The sequence below is a fragment of the Anser brachyrhynchus genome (assembly GCF_964034855.1).
Source record: "Anser brachyrhynchus genome assembly, chromosome: 22".
NCBI lineage: Eukaryota > Metazoa > Chordata > Aves > Anseriformes > Anatidae > Anser > Anser brachyrhynchus.
Genome location: NC_137715.1, coordinates 5539480 through 5561303, shown reverse-complemented (window position 1 = coordinate 5561303; position 21824 = coordinate 5539480). Strand labels below are relative to the sequence as shown.

The 21824-nt window shown below is 49.1% G+C and overlaps 1 protein-coding gene and 1 long non-coding RNA gene across 8 annotated transcripts in view; one reads left to right on the top strand and one right to left on the bottom strand.

The window, feature by feature from the left end:
- Positions 1-4800: 4800 nt before the first annotated feature.
- LOC308181519 lies at positions 4801-8619 on the bottom strand. 2 transcript variants are annotated; one of them, XR_013941483.1, is made up of 3 exons: positions 6283-8619; positions 6017-6190; positions 4801-5699 (listed from the first exon to the last, which is right to left on the bottom strand). It is a non-coding gene; the product is annotated as an uncharacterized lncRNA (long non-coding RNA). The 2 variants fall into 2 exon arrangements; XR_013941484.1 differs by having other exon boundaries at positions 6333-8619.
- A 723-nt stretch (positions 8620-9342) lies between these two features.
- The window catches only part of TLK2 (tousled like kinase 2), a 45165-nt gene continuing 32683 nt past the window's right edge, over positions 9343-21824 (top strand). For 2 of the 6 annotated variants that reach the window (XM_080564876.1, XM_080564871.1), the window contains exons 1-4: positions 9343-9997; positions 12110-12198; positions 14013-14078; positions 20774-20845. In XM_080564876.1, coding sequence (XP_080421002.1) covers positions 12118-12198; positions 14013-14078; positions 20774-20845 — 219 coding nt within the window. In that variant the 5' untranslated portion in view covers positions 9343-9997; positions 12110-12117. Of the gene's footprint in view, positions 9998-12109; positions 12199-14012; positions 14079-16483; positions 16766-20773; positions 20846-21824 lie in introns of those variants that run through there. The other 4 variants (XM_080564872.1, XM_080564873.1, XM_080564874.1 and 1 more) reach the window with 4 other exon arrangements.

The window sequence follows — 21824 nt, the reverse complement described above, 5'->3', positions numbered from 1 at the left end:
ATGCTGAAGGCAGGGGAAGAAAGAGAAAATGTTCACGAGGGTCTTACGTTCTCCTTCCATCTCTCCCGCTTGCTCCTAATATATTTAGCTCTGCTGGGCACAGGCCTGACCCAACCCAGAAGGTGCATAGCCCCTTGTGTTTCCATGCCAGGCCTGCAAAGTCTGCCCCCCCGCGAGGTTGGTACCTCTGCTCAAGGCCCCCAGGAGCTGAGCAACCTCCTCTTATCCAGCAAAGAGTCAGGCTTAGCAAAAGCAGTCCTGTGAGCGTTGAACACGACGTGACTCATGTAACCAGCTCTGTAGCTTTCTGTGAAAGACCTCCCGTATGTTGCTGGTGCCTTAGGCAGTTCTCTGGGGTCCTTTCCCTCCTGGTCCCTGGAGGGAGACCTCCTCCTGGGATAGCTTTATCTCCGTGGAAGGAGAATTATTGACTGGGGTAAGCAAGCAGCGTAATTAGTGTGAATTAAAGTAATTCGAAAAATGCCTTATTAATCATCCAAGGGCTTGTAAGCAGCACAGGAAAATGTGTTTTTAATTATAAACATGATTTACTTAAAGTTGATGGACTCTTCTTTAAGTTCAAACTCCCGAATGGGAGAAAATGAAGACCAGTAATTTATTTGTTTCTACTTTGAAGGCTCCGTCCCAGTTGTCTGCCTGGTTTTGACTCGGGCTTCATGCAAAAACTTGCAGCCCTGCGAGCCTGCAGCCATCGCAGTGGCTCTGTGCCTTTCTCAGTGCTCCTCGTTCTGCTGCAGTCTTGAAGCAGTCGCTGGACGTGAACCACGCCGAGGAGACGTGTTTTTGTTTTCCAGTCCTGTTGGTGGTGCTCAGAGAGCAACAAGTTAATGGCCTTGGACCGAGCCAGGCCTCCTACAGACAGATACTGCCTGAGCTCCCTTCATTAATCTCTGTCAGCTCCCGCTCTCTCTGAAGCTGCTGCGCTCCTGCAACTGCGGGCCGTGCCTCCCACACAGCTCCGCTCAGGTACCTGGGCCCTGACTTGCAGCAGCTCCTGCCATTCCCACCGCGGGCCTGCCGAGCGGGCTGGGTTGCACAACGCCTTTCTAGAATGTGCAAAGATCTCTGAATTCGCTTTCGTTACGTTTCACTGCTTCTTTTTTAGCACTGTAACATTCACTTTAAAGCCGTTCCGAGCGTATCTGCTCTGGTTTCGTTCCCAGCGCTCCAGTCTTGTGGTCTGCAGCTGGCAGGCCGTGCCAGCGCAGCTCGTCGAACCTCCCAAGCAGCAGAGATGGTTTCATGGCCCTTCAGAGGCGCTGCCCCCGTGGTGCTGGAGCCAGACATTGTTGCACTTCAGAAAGTCTGGTCCTGGCTCTTGCCAGAGGATGGTGGATTTCCTTGGAGGTTCGGAGATTGTTTTGGCTGGAAGGGAATTTTATCATCACCTATTCTGACCCTTTGCATAACCCTTTCATGGAGGGATTATGGCATCAAGCCCGTGACTTGGGCTGAGCCTGGACCAATCCCTCAGAAAGGCTCTCAGTTTCAATCCAGCCATGATGCTGAGGGTCCCAGTGACTGGCAAGGGACCCTTTGCCTCCCTAGGTACGTATTTCCTCTCACAGCACCTGGATTTCACAGATAAGCTTTGGAACCTGGGAAGCAGGAGGGGAACGGGACATAAAGAGAAGAGAAAGCTGAGGAGTGCTTCTGATGTCTTCACTTCAGAAATAAATGAATTGTAAATTCCAGTGGAAATTGGAGCTTTTTCAGGATCTTCCTGGCAGCACAGGAATGTGGCAAGCAGCAATCATCCTTAGTGATTTTTCTGGTTACAACAGTAATCATCAAATGCTTCTGAGACCAGACAATTGTCTTCTCTCCCAAATGCTTTGGCTCCACCTTCCCAGGGTATGTCACCACCATTTCTAGTTGTGTAGTTACTTGTAGAGCTCCAGGATAAATGAAACCTGATTATTTTCAATAAGAGGTGTGAGCAGAAGTAACCTCCGTGTACGGGTGCCTGCGGCTCTCGGTGTTGCATTGTAGCCAAAGCTGAAAGAGCTTCCTTTGTCTTAAAGCACTGGGATGAGCCCCTGGCGGGTTCCCAGCTGGATTCCCTACAGGAATCACAGACCCAAACTGAACTCAACTGTTTTTCCTGAGCACAAATGAAAGATGCACAGGTTTTAGTGTGTTGACGAGGACGAGGCAGCAAGGATCACCTTACTGAGGGAGCTGGGGAGCATCCCTCCGTCTCTGTAAAGACAGATGCAGGGAAACTGAGCCGCGCAGGGACAGGAGGAGGTCTCTTCGTTCTCATCAGTCAACGGGACAACCCCTTTGGGTTTGGTGCCATGTTAGGGAAAAATCACTCCAGAAGAGAAGACGCGTGGTCAGGAATTGGGAGAACGTGTCGAATGCCCAGGATCACTTCTGCCATCGTAGCTCTTCCTTCCCCCCAGCCGGGTGTGTGCTTGGCAGGCAGCTTTCTGCTCGGCTGTCTGTAGGACTCTCACCCGAGCAGTGTTGTCACATATGCTTCCAGGGCATGATAGAAATTATTAGAAATGCAAGGAGGAGGGAGGGGTTTTTTTGTTGTTTTTTTTTTTGGAGGAGTCTCCTGTGAAGTGAGGTGCTCGAGAGGAAAAAGAATTGTCAGCTCTGTGCTTAATCAGCAAAGCTCCGGAGTTTGTGCTCGACTCTTGCTGAAGGCAGTAAGTTCCTGTGCTTAAATGCCTCGCTGAATGGGAGCTTGTATTGCAGAGAAAGTGGGACAGTGCAGGAAATTACCTGTGTGGGCAACAGCGAGGGCTAATTCGAGCTAAATGGGATACAGCGACCTCTGCTACGGAGAGCGCAAGCTGGAGCACACGCAGGGAGAAGCGAGAGGTCGGCCGTGTGTGTGCCTCTGCTTCTGCCTCCTGCCCGAAGGTGCTGTGGTGTAACTGGAGGTGTCACACCAGAGGTTTTTACTCTGGAAATACGGTCTTTGAGCCCCACTCGCGTGTGACAACAGTTGGATGAGCGGGAACTGGTTGTGGCTGGGAGGCATTGATGGCAGAGTTCGCTAGAAAGCACTAATGTGTCGGCACCAGCCTGGGGCTGCCAGCCTGTTGGTCCGTGGCTGCTTCTAGGAAGGAAGATCATCCAAGTGAGATTTGGACCCTGCTGCTCTCAACCAAGCTCCCTTGTATGCAGTAAGCAACCTGGAGTCTTCCAGGGTGAACAGCAGCTTGATTTTGGGGTGGAGAGGAGAGCTGGCATGGCTGCTGCATTCAGGTTGTTTTAATGCCCTGTAATCCAAAGGACTCTTGTAGCTCTCGTGTTTTCATTTTATTTGGGGTTTGGGGAGTTTTGGGGGGATTAGGGCCAGTCCTTCATCCTGTGAAACTTTCTTTCAGTTCACGTGAAATGGAAAGTTGCTGCTTGCAGTCCAGTCCCAGGTCACGGAGGCCAGGCTCACACCGTGGGGGTGTGCAAGGGGCACACCAGGGGATCTGCCGTACCGCTGGAAGTGGAGAGGTACCCCATCGCCCTCCTCCAGGGGGCACTGGATGTGGCCTTCCTCATTTGGAAGGAAAATTTGGCTGATCTCCCCCCCCAGACCACTATTTTATCCACGGGACCTAGCGCACGGCGCTGTGCTGGGTGCCCCCCACCAGGGCAGCAGATACACCAGGCACCACCTAGACAGACAGACTGCGCTGCAGCCTTTAATTACACAGCTGTGTGTTTTTTCCATATTCTATGCCAAGGGTCGATCAAGGTTGCATGCAAAACTAAATCTAGCTTTTCCTTAACTTCAAGTGACTTCTTCCCTACTGAGACAACCCTTGTTGTGAAGGTTGGTATGTATTTACACACGTTCACACAGTCTGAATATACGCAGAGAAATATGCATGCGGTACCTCCAGCTTTACAATAGGATGTTGATTTAATTTTCCTCTTACACAAATCTAAGAGCAGTTTGTTTAATTGAAGCCTTCAGAAAGCCCTGTAAGGTAGGGTGTTATTATACCCGTTTTATGCAGGGGAAGAGAAGCAGGGGGCAAATCCTGCGGAGAATATTATCCTCTCGTATTCTAGGAAGCTAGCAGTGAACGAGGACAGGGGTAGGTTTGCTGGCACGTAAAGGAAATCGCACCATTTCGGGTGCATGCAGAAGAACAAACAATGGTTTTCTCCAGAGCTGTGCACTTTGGGGAAAGCGAATGCCTCCAGGCAGGCAGGACACACGCTGCCTTGGATCCGGGCACGGCGCTGAGGTTGTGCTTGGCTCACTGCAAGCGTGGAGGTTGAGCGACCTGGATGCTTTCCTACTGGGTTCGGGTATCAAAGCCTCCCTAATGGGATACCTGAAGGTGTAGACAGAGGGAGGGGCAGGAACAACCTCCGAGATAAACCCCATTGTGTGGGAGGGCGGAGGCTCCGAATGGCCTCAGGAAGGAGTCAGGCGATGGCATGTTATCTCCGAGTAGCTGATACCAACTTTCTCCCTGTCTAGAAAACGAGGAGACCCTTTTACCATTCCTAGGGAGGGAAAGGCTCTGCTGGAGCCCTACCCTCGCTAGACACCAGAGAATCCACGCAAGGCTAAGGTGTTCTGAATGCCCCAAGTCTAGAAAAGCCCTCAGTTGCCACTTGTGTCTGGTTAGGTCGGACAGGCTGCTCTGCAGGCAAGGCTTGGCCTCTTCGGGATGTGATGCCTCGAGTGAGATCATCCCCCGTGCTAAATCTGTAAGAAACCTGTTGAGTGCCGAACTTGCTTTGTTTTTCTGTTGGCTTTAGAGTTTTCAGGTTTGAGATCACTGATGACAGCTCTTATGTTTTAAGGGTTCAGGCAATTTGACGCTTTCCTCAAGTCCCCAGGTCCCGGATTCCTGCTATCACCGAGGAATCTCAGCTCTCCTTTTTCTGTGTTACATCATGTCAGTACACTCCTAGACCTCATGGTTGTACAGAAACGCGAGGGAAAATGCAGTTGGAATATTTTACAAGCCTGGAATGCAAAGGCAAAGCACCCGTGGCGTTAAACAGATAAGGACTTTGACTTTTAATTTATCTTTTCAAAATTCAAGACAGAGAGCTTGTTGCACGGCTGTGTTAAAATCTCTAAAACCTTAGCAAATTTTGACCAAATCTAACATGGGTTAACAGTGAAGCAGTGATGCAGAGGCAGGGGTTTGCTCTCCTTTTGCTAAACACGCGGTGCTGGCTGGAGAGGAGCTCTGAGGCTGCTCCGGTACGATTCAGTGACAAAATGGCTGCGGCAGCCGAGTGGTTCTTCTCCAACACGACACGAGCGCAACATGCCAAGCATATCGCTGACATCCAAGGAGAGCGATGCAAGAAGATGAGAGCTGCCACAGGGGATGTAATAGGAAGCGTTAGCGCTGGCTGATGGCAGACCTGGAGAGCAGGATGCTGTACGGGAGGGATCTGGCACCGGCGCTGGTGTAGGAGGGCTGGCTTGCCCCCACGAATGAGATAATATTTGGTCAGCCGTGCACATACTGCATTGCTCATTGCCGTCCTGCCCGCCAGCTTTCAAACCAGCTCCTCTAAAAGGACCAAAGCACAGGGGCTCCAGCCTCGTATGGAGTTAAGGAAAATGGGGGAAACAGGAGTTTTCACGTGCTGTGCACGTAGGGGCTGGCAGAAGGAGTTTTGCTGCGTGAGAGTTCTTGGAGATCCAAATGTTCTCTTCTTATGCTGGGCCAGGTGTTCACAAACTGAAATAGAGTGGGGAAAATCACAGTGAAATAACAATTTTGTTTTCCTTTTTTTTTTTTTTAATTTGGATGTTTTGTATGTTTTTAAACACGGTATCTTAAAATTTCACATTAGAATTTTGGATTGAATCAGAATGTTTCTTATACAAAATGTTTAAATATTTACATCTCCCAGCCACTTTGAATTAGAAAACCTTTCCCTGTGAAAACAGAAAGTCATAAAGTGATCTTTTCTTGCGAGGACATTCCGATAAGTTAGCTCTTCCTATTTAGAAAAAATAAAATAAAAATCTGCCACTTCTCTGCTGAGTCCCAACCTGGGTTATGAAGTCCCACGGGAAGTAATGCCGTAACAAAGAGCCCAGCTGTGCCGTGTCTCATCCAGGTAAATCCGTTTTCACTTCGGAGACCATTGCTGTTCCAGGGCACCCGGTGTTGGCCCCCCATGGTAAGAAGGGAAGGACCGGGCAGGGGGGGGTGCTGCGTCCCTGCTGAAAATGGCGTTGAGGTGGAGTATAAGACAAAAAACCTCTGAGATATCGGACTTACAGGCTCTGATTGGGAAATCTATCTGATAACTTACTTCCTGCAGGGGCTCGATGGCAAATTTGTCTGCAATCCCCTCGTACCTACCCAGGACTTCTCTGACGGCAAGCGATGCCCTCAAAGGCTACTCTGAATTTTTGGCTGCCGCCATAAATGTGGTTGCAACTTGTTGATTCCTTTCCCCTCCGCAACACCAAAAGATGGGCTGCCTCGTCCTACGTGCTGGTTTGGCACCTCGGGAAGGAAGCTGCAGCTGAGGGTGTTGCTCCGAGCTGCTCCTGGGAGGACAAAGGCAGAGGGGGCAATTGGGGTTTGCAGCAGAGAAGGAAAAGATGCAACTGTACGGCTGACCGAGCCTGAAAATAAAGCGGTTGTGAGCACTCACAGCCAGCTGAAAATCCAGGAGCGTGCTGAAGGAGGGGTGCTCCAGCCACAAAACTGCACGTGAGAAGAGAAACCCTGAGCCTTTTGCTAGGGGCTGAGGAATACGGGGCTGGAAGAGGGGCACGTTACAAGAGGAGGATGGTGCAACCTCAGCTCGTCGGGTTCCTTATCAGAAGTAACCACCCGCTGCTCCACCAGCGCAGGGCGCCTTTCAGAAAACATTTCTGCCTGAAATAAATGCTCCGGGTCTCCAGGAGGCTTTTACCTCCCAGGGTCCTCATCAAAGCGACCCTACCACCCCTAAAACACAGAGACGGGGCTGATGTGATAGATCCAGCGGCACGGCATCTGTTTTCTGTTCAGCACTGAGATCACAAACGGCTCCCTACAAAGTTCGGGGCGTTTTTAGGTGCGGTGGCCGGGCTCCAGAAGAGCTGGGGGGCGTTGGAAGCCGGTCGCTTTCCTGGGTCTAACGCCTTCCAGATCTTCTCCCCCCTCCACCCCAAATCAAGCAGCAACTCCACAAATGACATTTATACCTCCTCAAACAATGTTAACTGCAAATGTTACTAATTAGCGCTCCCCTAAATGGCTGTGATTAGCTTACCAGCTGATGGAATATTGACTCTAGAATTTCTTCTTTTTTTGGGGGGGGGGGGCAGGGGGGAGAAAAAAAAAAGACTAAACGCTATTTATTTATTTATTTTACAAATTCCTGCCGCTGGCCGTGCTGAAAATGTGAATCACGCAGCGGGAGCTGAAACTGGAGTGGCTCTTCTACCGAAAAACAGATTAAAGCACAGGAAACACAGCTTGCGAGAACAGGCAGGCGCCCCGAGAGCCATTTGCGACACGAAGTTAACAAATAACGCGGGGCTCCGCGGACGATAAATTAACGAGTTTAAAATAATGGAACTTCCCCCATCATGTCGCAAGAGCGATTATTCCCCCCCCCCGGAGCTGAACCTCGCCAGCTCCTCCCCGCATCGTCCCCGTTGCCAAACTGGTGGGCAAAGGCTCGGGGAGAGGATTCGGGCTGCCGGAGGTGCGGGACGCCCCGCTTTTGCCTGGCCGAACCCTTCCCAAAGCGCCGGCAGCCTCGCATCGCTAATCCGCGCCTGCCTCCCCTCGGACAGGCCTGGCCACTTCCCTTCCTAACACGCCGATTTTTATTTTTTTTTTTCCTTTTCCTTCTTTTTTTTTTTTTTTTTTTTTTTCCCCAATTTCCCCCCCCTGCTTGTTTGCTTTTCAGAAAGCTGATTCAGCCTTAAAGCCGAGCGGCTTGCACCGCCCGGCGCTCGGCCCCCGCCGCCTGCGAGAGAGGCAAATGCGCCGCGCTCTAACCTCTCGCCGCAGCCAGGATGAGCCTTTTTTATTACTATTATTCTTTTTTTTTTTTTTTTGGTCTTTATTTATTCGTTTTTTTTTTCCTCAGCGTCTCGGCACAGCCTCAGAAAGGCAGCGGTTAACGTGGTGGGGTTGTGCTTTACGGCCACGTCCCTGCTCCATCAGCCCCGAAGGACCGGGGCTGCGTGAGGCGGCGGCCGGGCCTGGCTCCTGGGGGGGCTTCTTGGCTCCTGGGGGGGCTTCTTGGCTCCTGGGGGGGCTTTGGGGGTGCCCGTGGTGGTAGGTGGACAAGGCCAGGGGGGGCACCAGGGCACCCCGGCCCCCTCCCTGTGGGGCTGAGGGCGCTTTTTGGGAGTGAGGCCGCCGCTCCTGAGGAAGATGGAGCTGGGGGTGGTGCCGGGGGGTGCATGGAGACCCCCCCACATCCCCTCTCTGGGGACACCCTGGACTTCAGTGGAGGTCACCCCAAAATGGGAAACACACTGGGGCTGCTGTGCCCCCCCCCCCCCCTTGTGCCTGCAGCCCCCCCAGGCCTGTCCGCACCCCGAGGCTGGCTCTGTCCCCTCATGGCTGCTTTCCCCCCGGCCCACCCTGACCCCATAAGCTGCCCCCCCCAACCTGCCTGACCCCCCCCAGCCTCCCTGACCCCCATAAGCTGCCTCCCCCCAGACCCCCATAACCTGCCCCCCCCCAGGCCTCTCTGACCCCCAGCCCCCCCCCGACCCCCGTAAACTTGCCCCCCCCAGGTCTTCCATGACCCCATAAGCAGCCCCCCCAGCTTCTCTGCCCCCCGGGCCCATTTTGACCCCCAAAAGCTGCCACCCCCAGCATCCTTGACCCCCAAAAGCTGCCACCCCCAGCATCCCTGACCCCCATAAGCAGCCCCCCCAGGCCCCCCCTGCCCCTCAGCCCCCCCTTGACCCCCCCGTAAGCTGACCCCCCCCACCTCCCTGTCCCCCATCAGCTGCCCACCCCCCAAGCTGCCTGACCCCCCCCAGCCTCCCTGACCCCCGTAAGCTGCCCCCCAGGCCCTCCATGACCCCATAAGCAGCCCCCCAGGCCCCCCCTGACCCTCAGGCCCCCCCCGACCCCCCATAAGCTGCCCCCCCACCCCCCACAAGCAGCCCCCCGACCCCCAGCCCCCCCCACCTGCTGCCCCCCCCGTTGCCAGCCCCCTCCCCTCCCTCCCCCTCCCCTCAAGCCCCTCCCCCCGCCGCCAGACCCCGCCCCCTCCGACCTCCCCCCTCCCCCTCCCGCGCTGACCTGCCCTTCCCCCTCTCCCCCCCCACCTTCCCCCCCCCCGCCCCCTCCCCTCCCCTCCCTCCCCTCCCCCGCCCTCTCGCCGCGCGTGCAAATCTCGCGAGACGCGGCGCGCTTTCACCACTGTGTGTGCACCAATCGAGCCGGGCCGGGCCGGGCCGAGCGCCGCGGGAGGGAGGGAGGGAGGGGGAGGAGGGAGCCCCGGCCCCGCACCTGCCCGCCCCCGCCCAGCCCAGCCCAGGGGTCCCCGCAACCCACCCGCACCCCCCCCCTCTTTCAGCGACCCCCCCCCTCAGCACCTGCCCGGCCGCCCGAGCCCTCCCCCGGGCCTTTGTCCTGCCGCCGGGCCTTGCCCCCCCCCCCCCCCCCCCCCCCGCGCCCGGCCTAGGCTGCACGGCGGCCGGCCCAGGCTCCTACGCGAGGCCGGGGATCCGCGGCCTGCTCCGGCTCCTCCATCCCCGCCCTCGGGGCTCGCCCCCCCCTGGTTCTCCCCCCTCCTCTCTGCCGCCACCCCTCCGCCCTTCTCGGTGCCCGGGAGGCCGCGGAGCCGCCCCTGGCCTCCCCCCTCCCGCCCGTGCCTCCGCCGCCGCCGCCGCAGCAGCAGCAGCAGGTTCCCTCCCTCCTTCCTCCTCCTCCTCCTCCTCCTCCTCCTCCTCCTCCTGCCCCCGGCGGCGGGAGCCGAGCGGTGCCCGGGGAGCGCTCGGCCCGGGCAGGAGGGGAGAGGAGCGGCGGGGCGGCGGCAGGAGCAGCGGCAGCGCCAGGTGAGAGAAGCCCCGAGGGGGAAAAAGCGGGGGGACAGCGGGGGAACCCCCCCCCCCCCCATCTCCCTTCCTCCGCCTCCCTCCCGGCCGGCAGGGCCCGAAGCAGCCCCGGGGGGCCTGGGGGACGTCCTGGGGGGTGGGGTGGGGGGATCCCGGCGGGGCTGCGAGGGGCTCCGGGGGTGTTGGAGCGCCCCCCGGGGCCGGCTGCGGCCGGGCCGAGCCGGGGTCACGGCGGAAGGGCCCGCGGCCTGCGTGCCCCGAGGCGGCGGGAGCGAGGCCTGGGCCGCGGCTGCTGGCCCCGCCGCGAGGCCTGGAGGAGAGCAGAGCAGAGGTGGGGGGGGGGGGGGGGGGGAGAAGAGGTTTAAAAAAAAAAATAAAAAAAGGCAAAACCCGCGGGGCTCCGGCCCCAGCGGCCCGAAAAATCCCCCCCCCCCCAAGGGGGAGGTGAAGGGGAGGCGGGCACGGCCTCCGAGGGCCTGGGAGTTGGGGCAGCGCTGCCCCGGGTGCCGGGAGGAGGCAGGCCGAGGCGGTGCAGGCTGCTCACTCACCCATTTATTTCCCAGCGCCTCTCTTTTTTGCCAGCTTGGGGTTAGAGAGGGCTTGAAAATCATCCCCCCCCCCCCCCCTTTTTTTTTTTTAAAAGCCATCGGGGAAGGGCAGCCCCGCTGCTGGGAGGGAGGGAGGGAGGGCAGGGGGCGGCTGCCAGCAGTGCCCCAGCCCAGGGCATTCCCCAGGCCCCGGCAGAAGATGGGCTCCGGCCAGAGGGAGGAAAAAGGCTCAGCAACTTGTGGCGGCCCCTTCCCGGCCCAGCATCCCCGCCCCGGGCTGCCATTCCCTCCCGGATGGTGCCCCCGAAATGGGGGACGGGGCTCGGAGCACTTCGACATCTCAGCCTGCACGGCTCGTCTGTCATTTTCCTCTGCACAGATTTCCTGTTTTGAAACCTAGGCTGATAGCTTTTTGTTAGGGGGGGTTGGAACAAATAGTAGAAATAAGGCTCCCTAATGACCGCATTTAGTATTCCATTAGTTTTTGAGGCTTGTTGCTGACTGGGGAGAGCTTTTGGAAGTGCCCCCCAGACTGATTCCCTTAGCCCCCCGTAACTTAGGTCTGCAGCGTTTGGAGGAAACAGCGGGGACAAAATGGACAGTTAATAAAAGGAACAATTGTATACTGCCTGTTCTAGAGGGCACTTGCTGCCCTTCAAGAACTTTCCTCATCGCATATGCTCTTTATACAGCAAATCTTTATCTTCTATCTCTTTTCTCTACCTTCGTCCGGGAAATGAAACTGGAACAGACATTTCTGGAAATGATGAACTTGATTGGTACAGTTGGGAAGATGTGATTCACAGTTAAAAATGAGCATTGAAATTTGTCCCATTTTTTCACAGTTCAGTATTTGAATTGTATATTCTGTCATTTTAACCTGTTTGTACGACTATGCTTTTTTTTTTTCTCCTCACCTGAACCCTTCAAATAATGGCATCTGCTGTGTCGGATCGCCAAGAGGTACCCCAGGTACATCCAGTATAAAGATGCAGCCCTAGAGGTATCCGATACTTTGTAAAGTAAAAGGTGTAAACGTGCATTATTTTCTTCTTACGATCCTTTTCTGTGCTTTGAAGAACCACGGCTGCTGTCAGTAGTATTGTCAGTGAAATCTGGAGTTTGGGGAGACCTTGTATTTTAGGGATTGGCCAAAAATAAATTCTGGGGTGAGGAGCGTTGCTTTTTTTTTTTTCTCCTAGTCATGCAGCATGGATGAAAAGCTCTGAAGCCTTTAGTCATAACGCTGTAGTCCCATGTTTTCCTTTTAATAAAGCATCCAGTGGGAGAATGTGACATAATTGGTTTCTTGGATTAAGAGATCTTGAAATGGCTGGTGCTACAGATAGAAGATGAAACTCTCCAGCAGGGTTGTGGTTTAAGTACAGTAATACGGTGACAAAGTCATGTTATTACGGCATGGTAATTTCGTATTTCTCTTGCAAGAAAACGCTCTCTACATGGTCCTGCTGCAAAACAGACGCTTTTGAGTCTCATCAGTGGCACAGAATGTTAAATCTCTCCCTTCCTTGCATTGCATAATCTGGCTGTTGTTCTCCCACAGCAGCAGAAATGATGGAAGAATTGCATAGCCTGGACCCACGAAGGCAGGAACTACTGGAGGCCAGGTTCACTGGAGTCGGTGTTGCCAAGGTGAGTGTAAGTACCTTCTGTAAAAGGCATGACTGCTTGTCCATCCTGCACCGCACTTTTTTTTTCGTTCTACATTGATAATTTTGCTTTGCTAGCAGAATGTTTTACATTGATAATTGTGTTTTGAGTGCTAATTTGCCTGAAGTATGTTTAAGAGGAATGAAAATGGGATCTCTATGAGCAGACACTGCTATACAGAAGATTTGGGGTCCTAATCAAGTTCTTAGGAGTTGCTCCATCTTGAGGTAGCTTGCACACCCCCAAAACCAGACAACTTTGTCTTTGGGAATGGGAATCTCATCTGTCTCTTCCTTTCTCCAAGTTCTTATTTGAGAATTGAATTTGGCCACTTGTTAGATATAGTTTCAAGCGTATTGTGTTTGATACAACATGTAACCGGGCTTAATATTTTCAGGAATTTGTTCATCCAGTTCTTTGTGGGTACAATGTGCTAAAATTGTGTACTCGATTGCATGGGACACACAAAAAAAGTACTTGAAGGTAAACCCTCCTATATCAGTGATCCACAACCTGCTAGTAAAATCCCATCTTTGTCCTCACGTACAACTTCATAACAGTTCAGTAGCTGGCTTTCCTGAGTAAGGCACCTAATAACAACATTCTGTGGTTGCTTGATATGCTAGCATTAAGTTGTTAGCTCTCCTGATGTCGTTGGTAGCGTTAATTGATTGTCTCTCTGAGCAATGAAATGGTGGCAGAACTCATTTTAAACTAGGTCAGTGATAAGGAGTTTATTTTTGATGAAGATACCAAGTTTTGGACAACATCAAGGTAGAAGGTAAAACGCTAGTTTTGCAGTGTTTATTTTTTTTTTTTAAGCATCTTAGAATTATTTTGGGAAGAAACTTTGTAGATGTATTTCTTAGAAAACATGAAAGTAGATCAGAACTTGAAAAACAGTTTAGTTTGAGTTTACACCTTATTTCTGTACTTCCGTCTGGATTCAAACAAGGCTAAGCCCTGGAAGGGAGCATGAATAAGTAAAATATTCAGCATTCAAGAAGCATAGTAAGGATGATTAACACTAGAAGTTCAGGGGTAACTATTTCAGTTACTGAAGTAGGAGTGTGGGTTTTTTGATGTTTTTCCCACCTTTAAGACTTTTTTTTTAACCTTAGGTCTTCTGCAAGCATAAGTTTATGCTCCATAATGTAGTTATGATCTTGAAAGACGTGTTTTATACAGCATTACAACTTTTTATGTACTTTCTCATCTGTTTCTTGCTTCTTCCCCCCCGCATACGTAACTTTAACATCTTTAGCTGTACCAATAAAAATAAAGCCAAATGACTTTCTAGAATAGCTAAGACTTAGAATCACAGACACTATCATTGCTTTAAAACAGTGCCAACATACTCGGTGCTCTTGAAAAATGTTAGGAATTGCTCCTTTTAAAGGAAAAGGATACGGGATAGCAAGTCTTAATTGTTTTCTATATGTTTGAGCTAGAAACCCTGTGTACCCTTCCTCTGTATAGGCGCATATTGAAAAGCCTTTTTTTAACTAAAGCATACCAAATAATAAGGCCTCATTTCTTGAAGATTGCACTTAGAGCAAAGCTCCTCTTTAACCGAGTTTTGTTTTTACCTGTTGTTATGCAGTATAGTGTATTACTTTGTATTAGCCAGTAAACTGTTAAAATGCGTTACACTTCAAGCAATATATATTTATTTACTTGCATACTTGCTAATTTGCAATAGATCAGCCAGCCATTGATATGAATTAGCATGACTCTACTATGTTGCAGCAAGTCTTGGTTGCAATATTAATCTCAGCTACTACGTTCCCTCCCAGGTTGGTGCTTCAAATTCCCTCCCTACCCCCCCAAGTCTCCGTCCGTCATGCTCCGCACTGGCATTGGTAGGTCACTGTCTTAAAGGGAATGTGTTGGGAAAGCTGTGATACAATTTGTATGATTCAACTAAGGTTTTTAGCCTTTTCCAATTAAATGTTTAAGGAAAGCTATGTCGAGTAAGTTAGTGCCATCTAGTGGGACTGGGACTGGCACATCCTCCTGGGATAGAAGGTATTCTGTTGCTGTTTATTGCATAAAAGGAAGAAATGTCATCTTAGATGCTCTCCTATTGGGTGAATGGGGCAGGCAGTTACAGCTCCGAGCTTCCTGCCTTCCACTGGCTTGTTGTATCACTTGGTGTGTTTGGCTAGGTTTCTTTAATGTTTAAAAATACAGGGTATATTTTGAGCCTGCGTAAAACTAACGTGCTCGTTTACGTCCTTGATAGAAATGCAGCTTTAAAGCCCGTTTTCCCACCATATTTGCAAGGATATCTGTACTCGGTTCGAAGAACGAATAAAAGTAAGCTGATCGAGGATAAATTTTCGGTCTAGAAACTGGAATAAAAAGCTTCTAGTCATCAGAGTCACAGGATTCTAGAAGAGCTTTCCAGTAACAGTAGTAGAGGGCAGAAATCCTAAACTGTTTTGGAAGCAGCTGTGTGCTGTCACCTCCTGTGGTAGCTGAAGGCACAACCCAATGACCGAGGTCATTTGCAGTCCCAAATGCCTCAAAATTCTGTTGCAAGACTGTGATGAATTCTCTTACTTAATAGTTGGAGAATATATTTCTCTTGAAGCTTGGAGTTTATACGTGGAATTTATGAGCAAGGAATGTTTCTAGGCAACTGTTATACTCATGTGGTTCATCCAGGTCACTAGATAGCTTCAAAAAGCCAGCGATGCTTTAGATGTCTATTCTTGCCATATGGTAAAGTGCCATTCTTTCCCAAATTCACAAAGCCGGTCCTTGAATTAACACATGACTGTCTGACATCTACAAGTATTCTGCTTATCTAACTCCTGTTTGTGTTTGTTTATTTAGGGGAAATCTAAGTGTGTTCAGTTGAGGCGTTATTCTGACTAGTCATCTCAGGCATCTTTCCTGGGTCAGTAGGTGCAGAAGACAAAAAGTAGTTTGTTTCTGGAGATAACATTGTTTAGTTTTGTCTGTTCGCATCTTCTGCCTCCCTTCCCCCTGCCTGGGTGCCGGCTTTAAGATACCGCGCAGGTTAGCTCTGAAGGATTTGTCATTTCCAGAGACTTTTACTGGATAAGAATTGGAATAGGTAATTGTGCTGGATGGATTTGTTTGCACACAGCTTGCTTCAGGCCTAACCAGGGTGGATCGTAGCTGCAGCATGCATTTCTTCTGCAAATTTGGTCTTTAAAAGATCTTCAAACTAAGCTGCGTGCAACACTTTACAGCTAATCTAAAAAGGCTGAAGTATTTCTAGAGAGAGTAACTGTCTGTCTTGCTGCAGGAATGTTGTAGGTCTGGAGGACTGTGCTGGAACTGAAGTGTTGGTGGTAGCTGCAGCTCTCTGCCCTCCCTCTGTGTGGTGTCACAAAGAGGGAAATGAAAATAACCTGAATAGTGTCACTTAAGTTGCAGGACATCTGCCTCCAAAAAGACGATAAATGGATCATAAAAAAGAACAGCATTTACTTGTATTATTTTGTAGTTGCCTTTTTTTGTTTGTTTTTCCCTTTTTCTGTCGCTCTAGGATGGAAAGTCTTGATTAGTTCAGTAACTACCAGTTGTTTGGTCTACTTAGCAGTGTTTTTAGCAGCAAAAGTTACTAGGTGGAGAATTAATGTATGAGCGTAATTGTATCTTCCCTGGAGGGAAGCAGTGCTGCACAGCAGTCCTTGACAGGTGTCACGTGCCACCAGAAGAACTAATTAATAAGAGTTTTGAAGCTTAGAAATGAATTTATCAGCTACCACAGAAAGTGCCAGGACTTCATGCCAGATACTTGAAAATTGTTTGGATGCTTCTTTGTGCATCGCGACTTATTTCAAACCGTTGTCTGGCTGCTGGAGTTCAGGAATAGTTGTCGGATCTCAGTTCTGCTTCTGCCCCTGTGAGAGGAGGTTCAGGGTGAGTTGCGTGACCCTTCTGTCCAGTTTGCCATCAGTAACATAAAAATATTGTTTCTTCATTGCGGGAACTCTGGAGGTATAATGGGAGCCAAGCAAATCCTGTTGCAAATATGCTTACCCATCAGCTATGGTGGAGGTTACCTGTGAACGTCTGATAGCAGATAACTTCCCGTGGCAAAAAGACAGACCTGGAACACAGAAGTGATGTGGGGATCTCATTATTGGCCGTGATGTTGATTAACACGGGGCTTTTCTAGAAGCCCAGCTAAGAAGCAGTCTTTAATTCTCCCTCGTAGAGTCAGCGGTAACTTTGAGTGGAATTAAGGACTGACTTTTACCCTTTGAAATCTCTTGATTTGCTGCAGAGTTCAGAATAATTTGGGCTGCATTGGCCTGAGGTAGTGAAGCACATCTCCGCCACTGAGTTAGCAAGAGAGTTTTGCAACGCACGTAAACCCACATGTGAGGCTCCAGCTAGGCAGCTCGGATTCCTAGAGCTCTCTTCCAGTCTGAGGAGTTGCAGAGCACAAAATGGAGACTGGACAACAGAAGAGTTGCGGACGAGCCTGAAGGATCATTTCTGGCAGCTTGGAGAGGCTGAGGAAATGCACGAGTCATGCAAGGCAGTATTTAGGCTTGAACAGGAGGTAGGTAAGGGAGGCCTGAGTCAGACTAACTTTGTTCCAGAAGATGTGATGGGAGCTATTATCAGGTTAAGTTGTTTCTATTGAAACTGCAGCCATTGTGCCTTGTTTGTGGCCCTCCCTGGGCTCTCGCAAAGGGAGAAATGACTAACTAGCTTGTGTAAATGGACAGGTTTTTAATTCTTGCCTTTGAGTAGGAGTCTTGAAAGGGCCTGCGAACTCTTCATCCACTTCTCAACATGGAGGTGTTGTCGTGCAGAGGTAGGCCACGGACTCAAAGCAGCAGTTGAAAGGTGAATCACAAGGGAAAAGAGCACGCCAGCTTATCTCGGAAAGAAATTCCTCGCGGAGGAGGAAGTGTGTGCTGTTCTTGTGCTTGTCATTTGGGTAAACACTATAGGAGCCATTAGCTTATTTCAGATGACCCACGTATTTCAAATTTTTGCAGAGCCCCATCACGGTTTCTCTTGACAGGGAATAGTGGATGAGGGGGCTGGAAGCGATACTGGAGAAATGCGGTATTATCCCGAAGTAGTCGGTGCTAGAAAAGCCAGATACCAGTGAAAGTGACTTCAGGAACAAAATTCATAAGCCCTTCCCTTGTGAACTATGGCATGCTCATTCCCTACTACTACTTTCCCAGCTATATTCTGATGTTAGTATTTCTTGCTCCTGCTTACTTGTTTTTCCCCCAAAATTCACGTTCATTCCTTTAATTCCTTTTGTGTCACGACCACTTAAAATGGTATGCTAAATTAAGTACTGAACATTTATCCAGTGTCAGTTGCTGAGTTAAATATAAATAGTCAGGAATGATAAAACATAAATTTGAAGATTTTTTTTTTTAGTCCGTGCACACACTTACTCCCTCACTGTCAGCTGAGGGGCAGATGCTGAGATGCAGAGCTTCTCATATCCATTGTCTAAACCTGTTGCTACCAGCAGTGGCTGACACGAGGTTGTGTGTGAAACCAGATATGTAGCTGGATGAGCGTGAAAACTGTTGTGTTCTTCCTCTTGCATAACTGAGAGGAGAGGTGCAGCGGAGGACTAGGCCGTGCTCCTCGAACATCCTTGATATTGCATCCTTATTGCTTCAAGCGCAGCATGTTCTAACAAACAGTCCGTGTTTCCATAGCCAAAACGCCTCAGAACAAGACTTTTTTGCTAACAGCTTGACTCGAGCAAGATGCTTTAGCTTCTTGCCTGTAAGATAGGCCTCATACTTTACAGTAAAAGAAGTGGAAGGCTGTCTTGAAGATAACGAAGGGAAAGAAAACTCGCTCAGTGGAAATAAGTCAAAAAGTGTCTACAGAGGGTTTTGCATTTGTTCACAGTGTCAATAAACGTGGCAGTGAACTTGCTAGATATTTATAAACAACTGACAAGCTTTTCTTTCCTGACTCCATAACTGAGTACTCGATTCCTTTCCACCCTTTCTATTCCTGTGTTAGCTTCAATTTTATGATTTTGTCACTGGAGTTTCTAGAGGAAGTTTTTAAAGTAAAGGGAAATTAGTATTTTTGCTCTTCAAGAACTTGTAATCTGAATTGAATTGCTCTTTTGCTAATATAAAAAAAAAAAGGATTTGATTCCAACTCCTCTAGAACTGCAAATCCCACGTGGAATATTACAGGTAGTTGTGTATTGAAAGGAAGATAAACATTTTTAGGTACTTTTCCGGCTGCTTGCGTTTCAGAGCTTTATATTCTGGTGCAAACAGACGGGATTTTTTGTATAGGTGAGGTTAAACCTGTATTTCTGAAAAATCTTAGGGCTGCTTCTAACTATAGATGGCTTTATCAGCTTATTACCCCAGGTTGCCCTGGAGTGCAGGTCAGCGCCACGGCCACATGCTTTCAACCACAATGTCTCTGCGAAGCTCAAACGTGGCGTTTTGGGACAGCTGTTCCTGTCACTTGCTCTCCACGTGCAAAATGGAGGCACCAAATCTTAACCAAACGTGGAAACAACTTTCATCTTGGTTATGTCAGAGCCCCAGCCTGTCCATCCGAGGCCAGCAGATGCTGATTCGTTGGGATGCTTCCACACCTAACTGAGCTTTCACACTCGCGCAGGAGGCTGGTGGCTGGCCGTGCTGCTGAGGTTTCAGCGCACGAGAGGAAGCGAAGGATTTTAGAGGACGTCGCTTGTGCTGTTTGTAAACAAGCTCTGTACGTAGGTGAAAAGATCAGCTTTCTATCGCCGCTTGCCATCAGACAATGCATTTATTATCAAGGAGGACTTAATGTGGATGTAGTTAAGGTTAGTGTTGGCAGTTCTGTTGAGTTCTGTTGGCCAAGAAATAAATCTCCGTGACAAACGGGGGCAGTACCCTCGTGAGCCATCACAGTGGAGAGGTTCCAGGGCAGACGGAGGTGGGAGCTTGTTTCTCCGTATAAAAAGCAACTTAATTTTAATCTTTTGCCTCACCGAGGGCGCAAGGTAAAATGTCTTAATGCCTTTGAGCTATTTGTGTGATGAGTTGAAGGGGGAAATAGTATGGCTTAAAGCATATCTGCAATGTCTTTTTCAGTAATTTGTGTTTGGAAGGGAATCCTGAATGTGTAGCTTCCTGAGCTGTTCAGGTGTAGGCTTTTTTTTTTGTTCCCTTGAGGCAACTCTGTCCTTTAAGGAGTAACAAATTTGCTAGTTAACATTCACAGAGTAACACAGGAGGTAAACAGAACTTGTGCTTGGTGCCCATGCCTGATTGGGAATGGGGTTAGTAATAGCTAGGTTGTGTCACAAGCTTAATTTGATGGTGGTGTTTGTCTTATAAATGGGGAAGGGAGAACTGCCACCCTCAAAAACAATCTGTTGTGGGATTCTTCTGTGGTATTAAGGCTTCTTCTCTACCCCTCCCATAAGTCTTCTTTTCAAGTATATAATGAGAAGTGGCTTTGCCTTGAGGAAAGGTTGATTGGTGGGAAGTGGTTACTGCAAAAAATAAGAATGCCAAAATAGAATGAATCTTTGGGAGAAGATGCTCACAAGTTATTAATGGAGAGTTGGCTTTATCATGTCATTCTTCCTGTTAATGCATTTCATCAGTAATTGTGAATCTTGTTTTTATATCTTTGTCAAATTTGTCTAGATTTCTTAAGTTAGGTCCGTGGGAGGATGCTTTTGTGTCAGAGCACTAGGCTAAAACAGTGACTTTGCATGATTCACTCTTCTTTCGTTTTAAAAACAACTTAAAGAGATTTTTGGAAAATAATTTTCAAAAGCGCTTGTGTACCTTAAATGTAGGTGTGTATCCAGCAGAGCCTGTGAAGATGCTAGACTCTTGTAGGTAACTGGATGCTCTTTAGGTAAATCTGTTCCAGCCTCTTGGATTTGTGCTTTAGCGTGGCAGAAGCAGCTGCTTTATGGGCAGGTCAGCCTTGGGTCCATAAAAGAGCCTAGTGAGAGAGATTATTTTATGGGTGACGGTTCTACTGCTGTTAACACAACTTTCACTTGTTCATTTCTTTAGTGGGAGGGGGAAAAAGCATCAAATACACATTTTCAAGAAAAATCAGTGGTACTGCCAGCATCTGATAACAGCAAGGGGTGCCTTGCCAGATGGAAAATACCTTTAAACTCATAGCCCAAGGTCGAGCAGATGCTTGCCTGAAGAGCTGAGCTTTGAACTAATGCTCCTCAACAAATCCAAAGTTTTGTTTCTCAAGCCAGTTGCCTTAGACCTTTGTGAATAGTGCTTTGGCTGTTTTGTGATTGTGGTTAAATAGGACAATCAGGGTTCAAATCGACACAGAAATACCACTCCAAAGGCCAAATCAGTACGCTGAGAAAAGACTGGCCAACTGGCAGTCCAGTTTCCATCTTGCTCCAAATGGCTTCTGGAGGTTTTTGGTGCTCTAGCATGTGTCTAGGCATTTGACCCGTGTTGCTGCTGTATCCACATGGCTTAGAGCAGCATAGTTAGCCCAGAGGTGCAGTGTGTGGTAGGGTGTGTCTGCCGTGTACGGGGATCATTTCTAACGGTCTCTGCTTGTTTTTCACTAGGGTCCATTAAATAGTGAGTCTTCCAACCAGAGCTTGTGCAGCGTGGGTTCTCTCAGTGATAAAGAACTGGAGGTAAGCAGGCACAAATACTAATGGTAATGGGGTTTTCAAAGCGGAATTTTGTGAGAGCGAATGACAGCGGTGGTTGTTTGGGGTGTGAAAGGGACTAGCAGAAATACCTAGTCTCATTCTAACCCTACAGCCTTCAGACCATGCTATGAAACAATCCTTCTTGAAGCTTCCCACTGCAGCAGGCAGATTTTACCCAACCCCAAAAACACAGTAATCATAAAATTCAGCTTATGAAATTGTTTTCAGCTGCATTGTGATTTGTTTGTGGCTTTTGGCTAAAGTGTAGGCCAAATAAAAAGCCAGAGAGCATTAATGGAAAAGTTTGCCTTGCCTATCAAATATGTGAGTTTGCAGAAGTCTACAAAGCTGAGCGTTTTTATGAATCACTCTGTGGAAGTGTGGGGAGGTGAAAATTGGTGCTTTGTCCCTGTTTAATCTTACTGCTTTAGTGTTAACTATTTCAAAACACTTGCTAAAGCAGCTGTAAAATGAATCGCAAAGTTCATCTTTTTGCTTTAAAACTCCATGTTAATAAAATAGTGTCTCAAATTAGAGTGCATTTCCTTAAGACTTTAAAGAACTTCCCACCCAATTATCAGGTAAGTTTTGGATCATATTTTCCTCCATTATATGGCAGTACTGATAGGAACTGTCTGGTGAAGCTAAGTCTTTCAAGAATGAAATACCCATACAAGTGAGTACAGCTAATAGTGAAAGATCGAGTATGAAGTCTTATTTTACTTGATTTTTGATAGGCTTGCGTGGAGTGATTCAAATTGACCAAACTGATGTAATCAAATCTGCCATTCCTGGCTTTTCAGTCTATAAAAGATAACGTTGTGTGTAATTTTGGTTATATAAATGTACTTAAGTGGAAGAACAACCGAAAATGAATCTCATTAATATGCTTAGAATTCCACAGGAGCTGTGCTGGGGCCTGTGGTGTTACCGTTGCTCCAACACTGCTCATGAATTACTC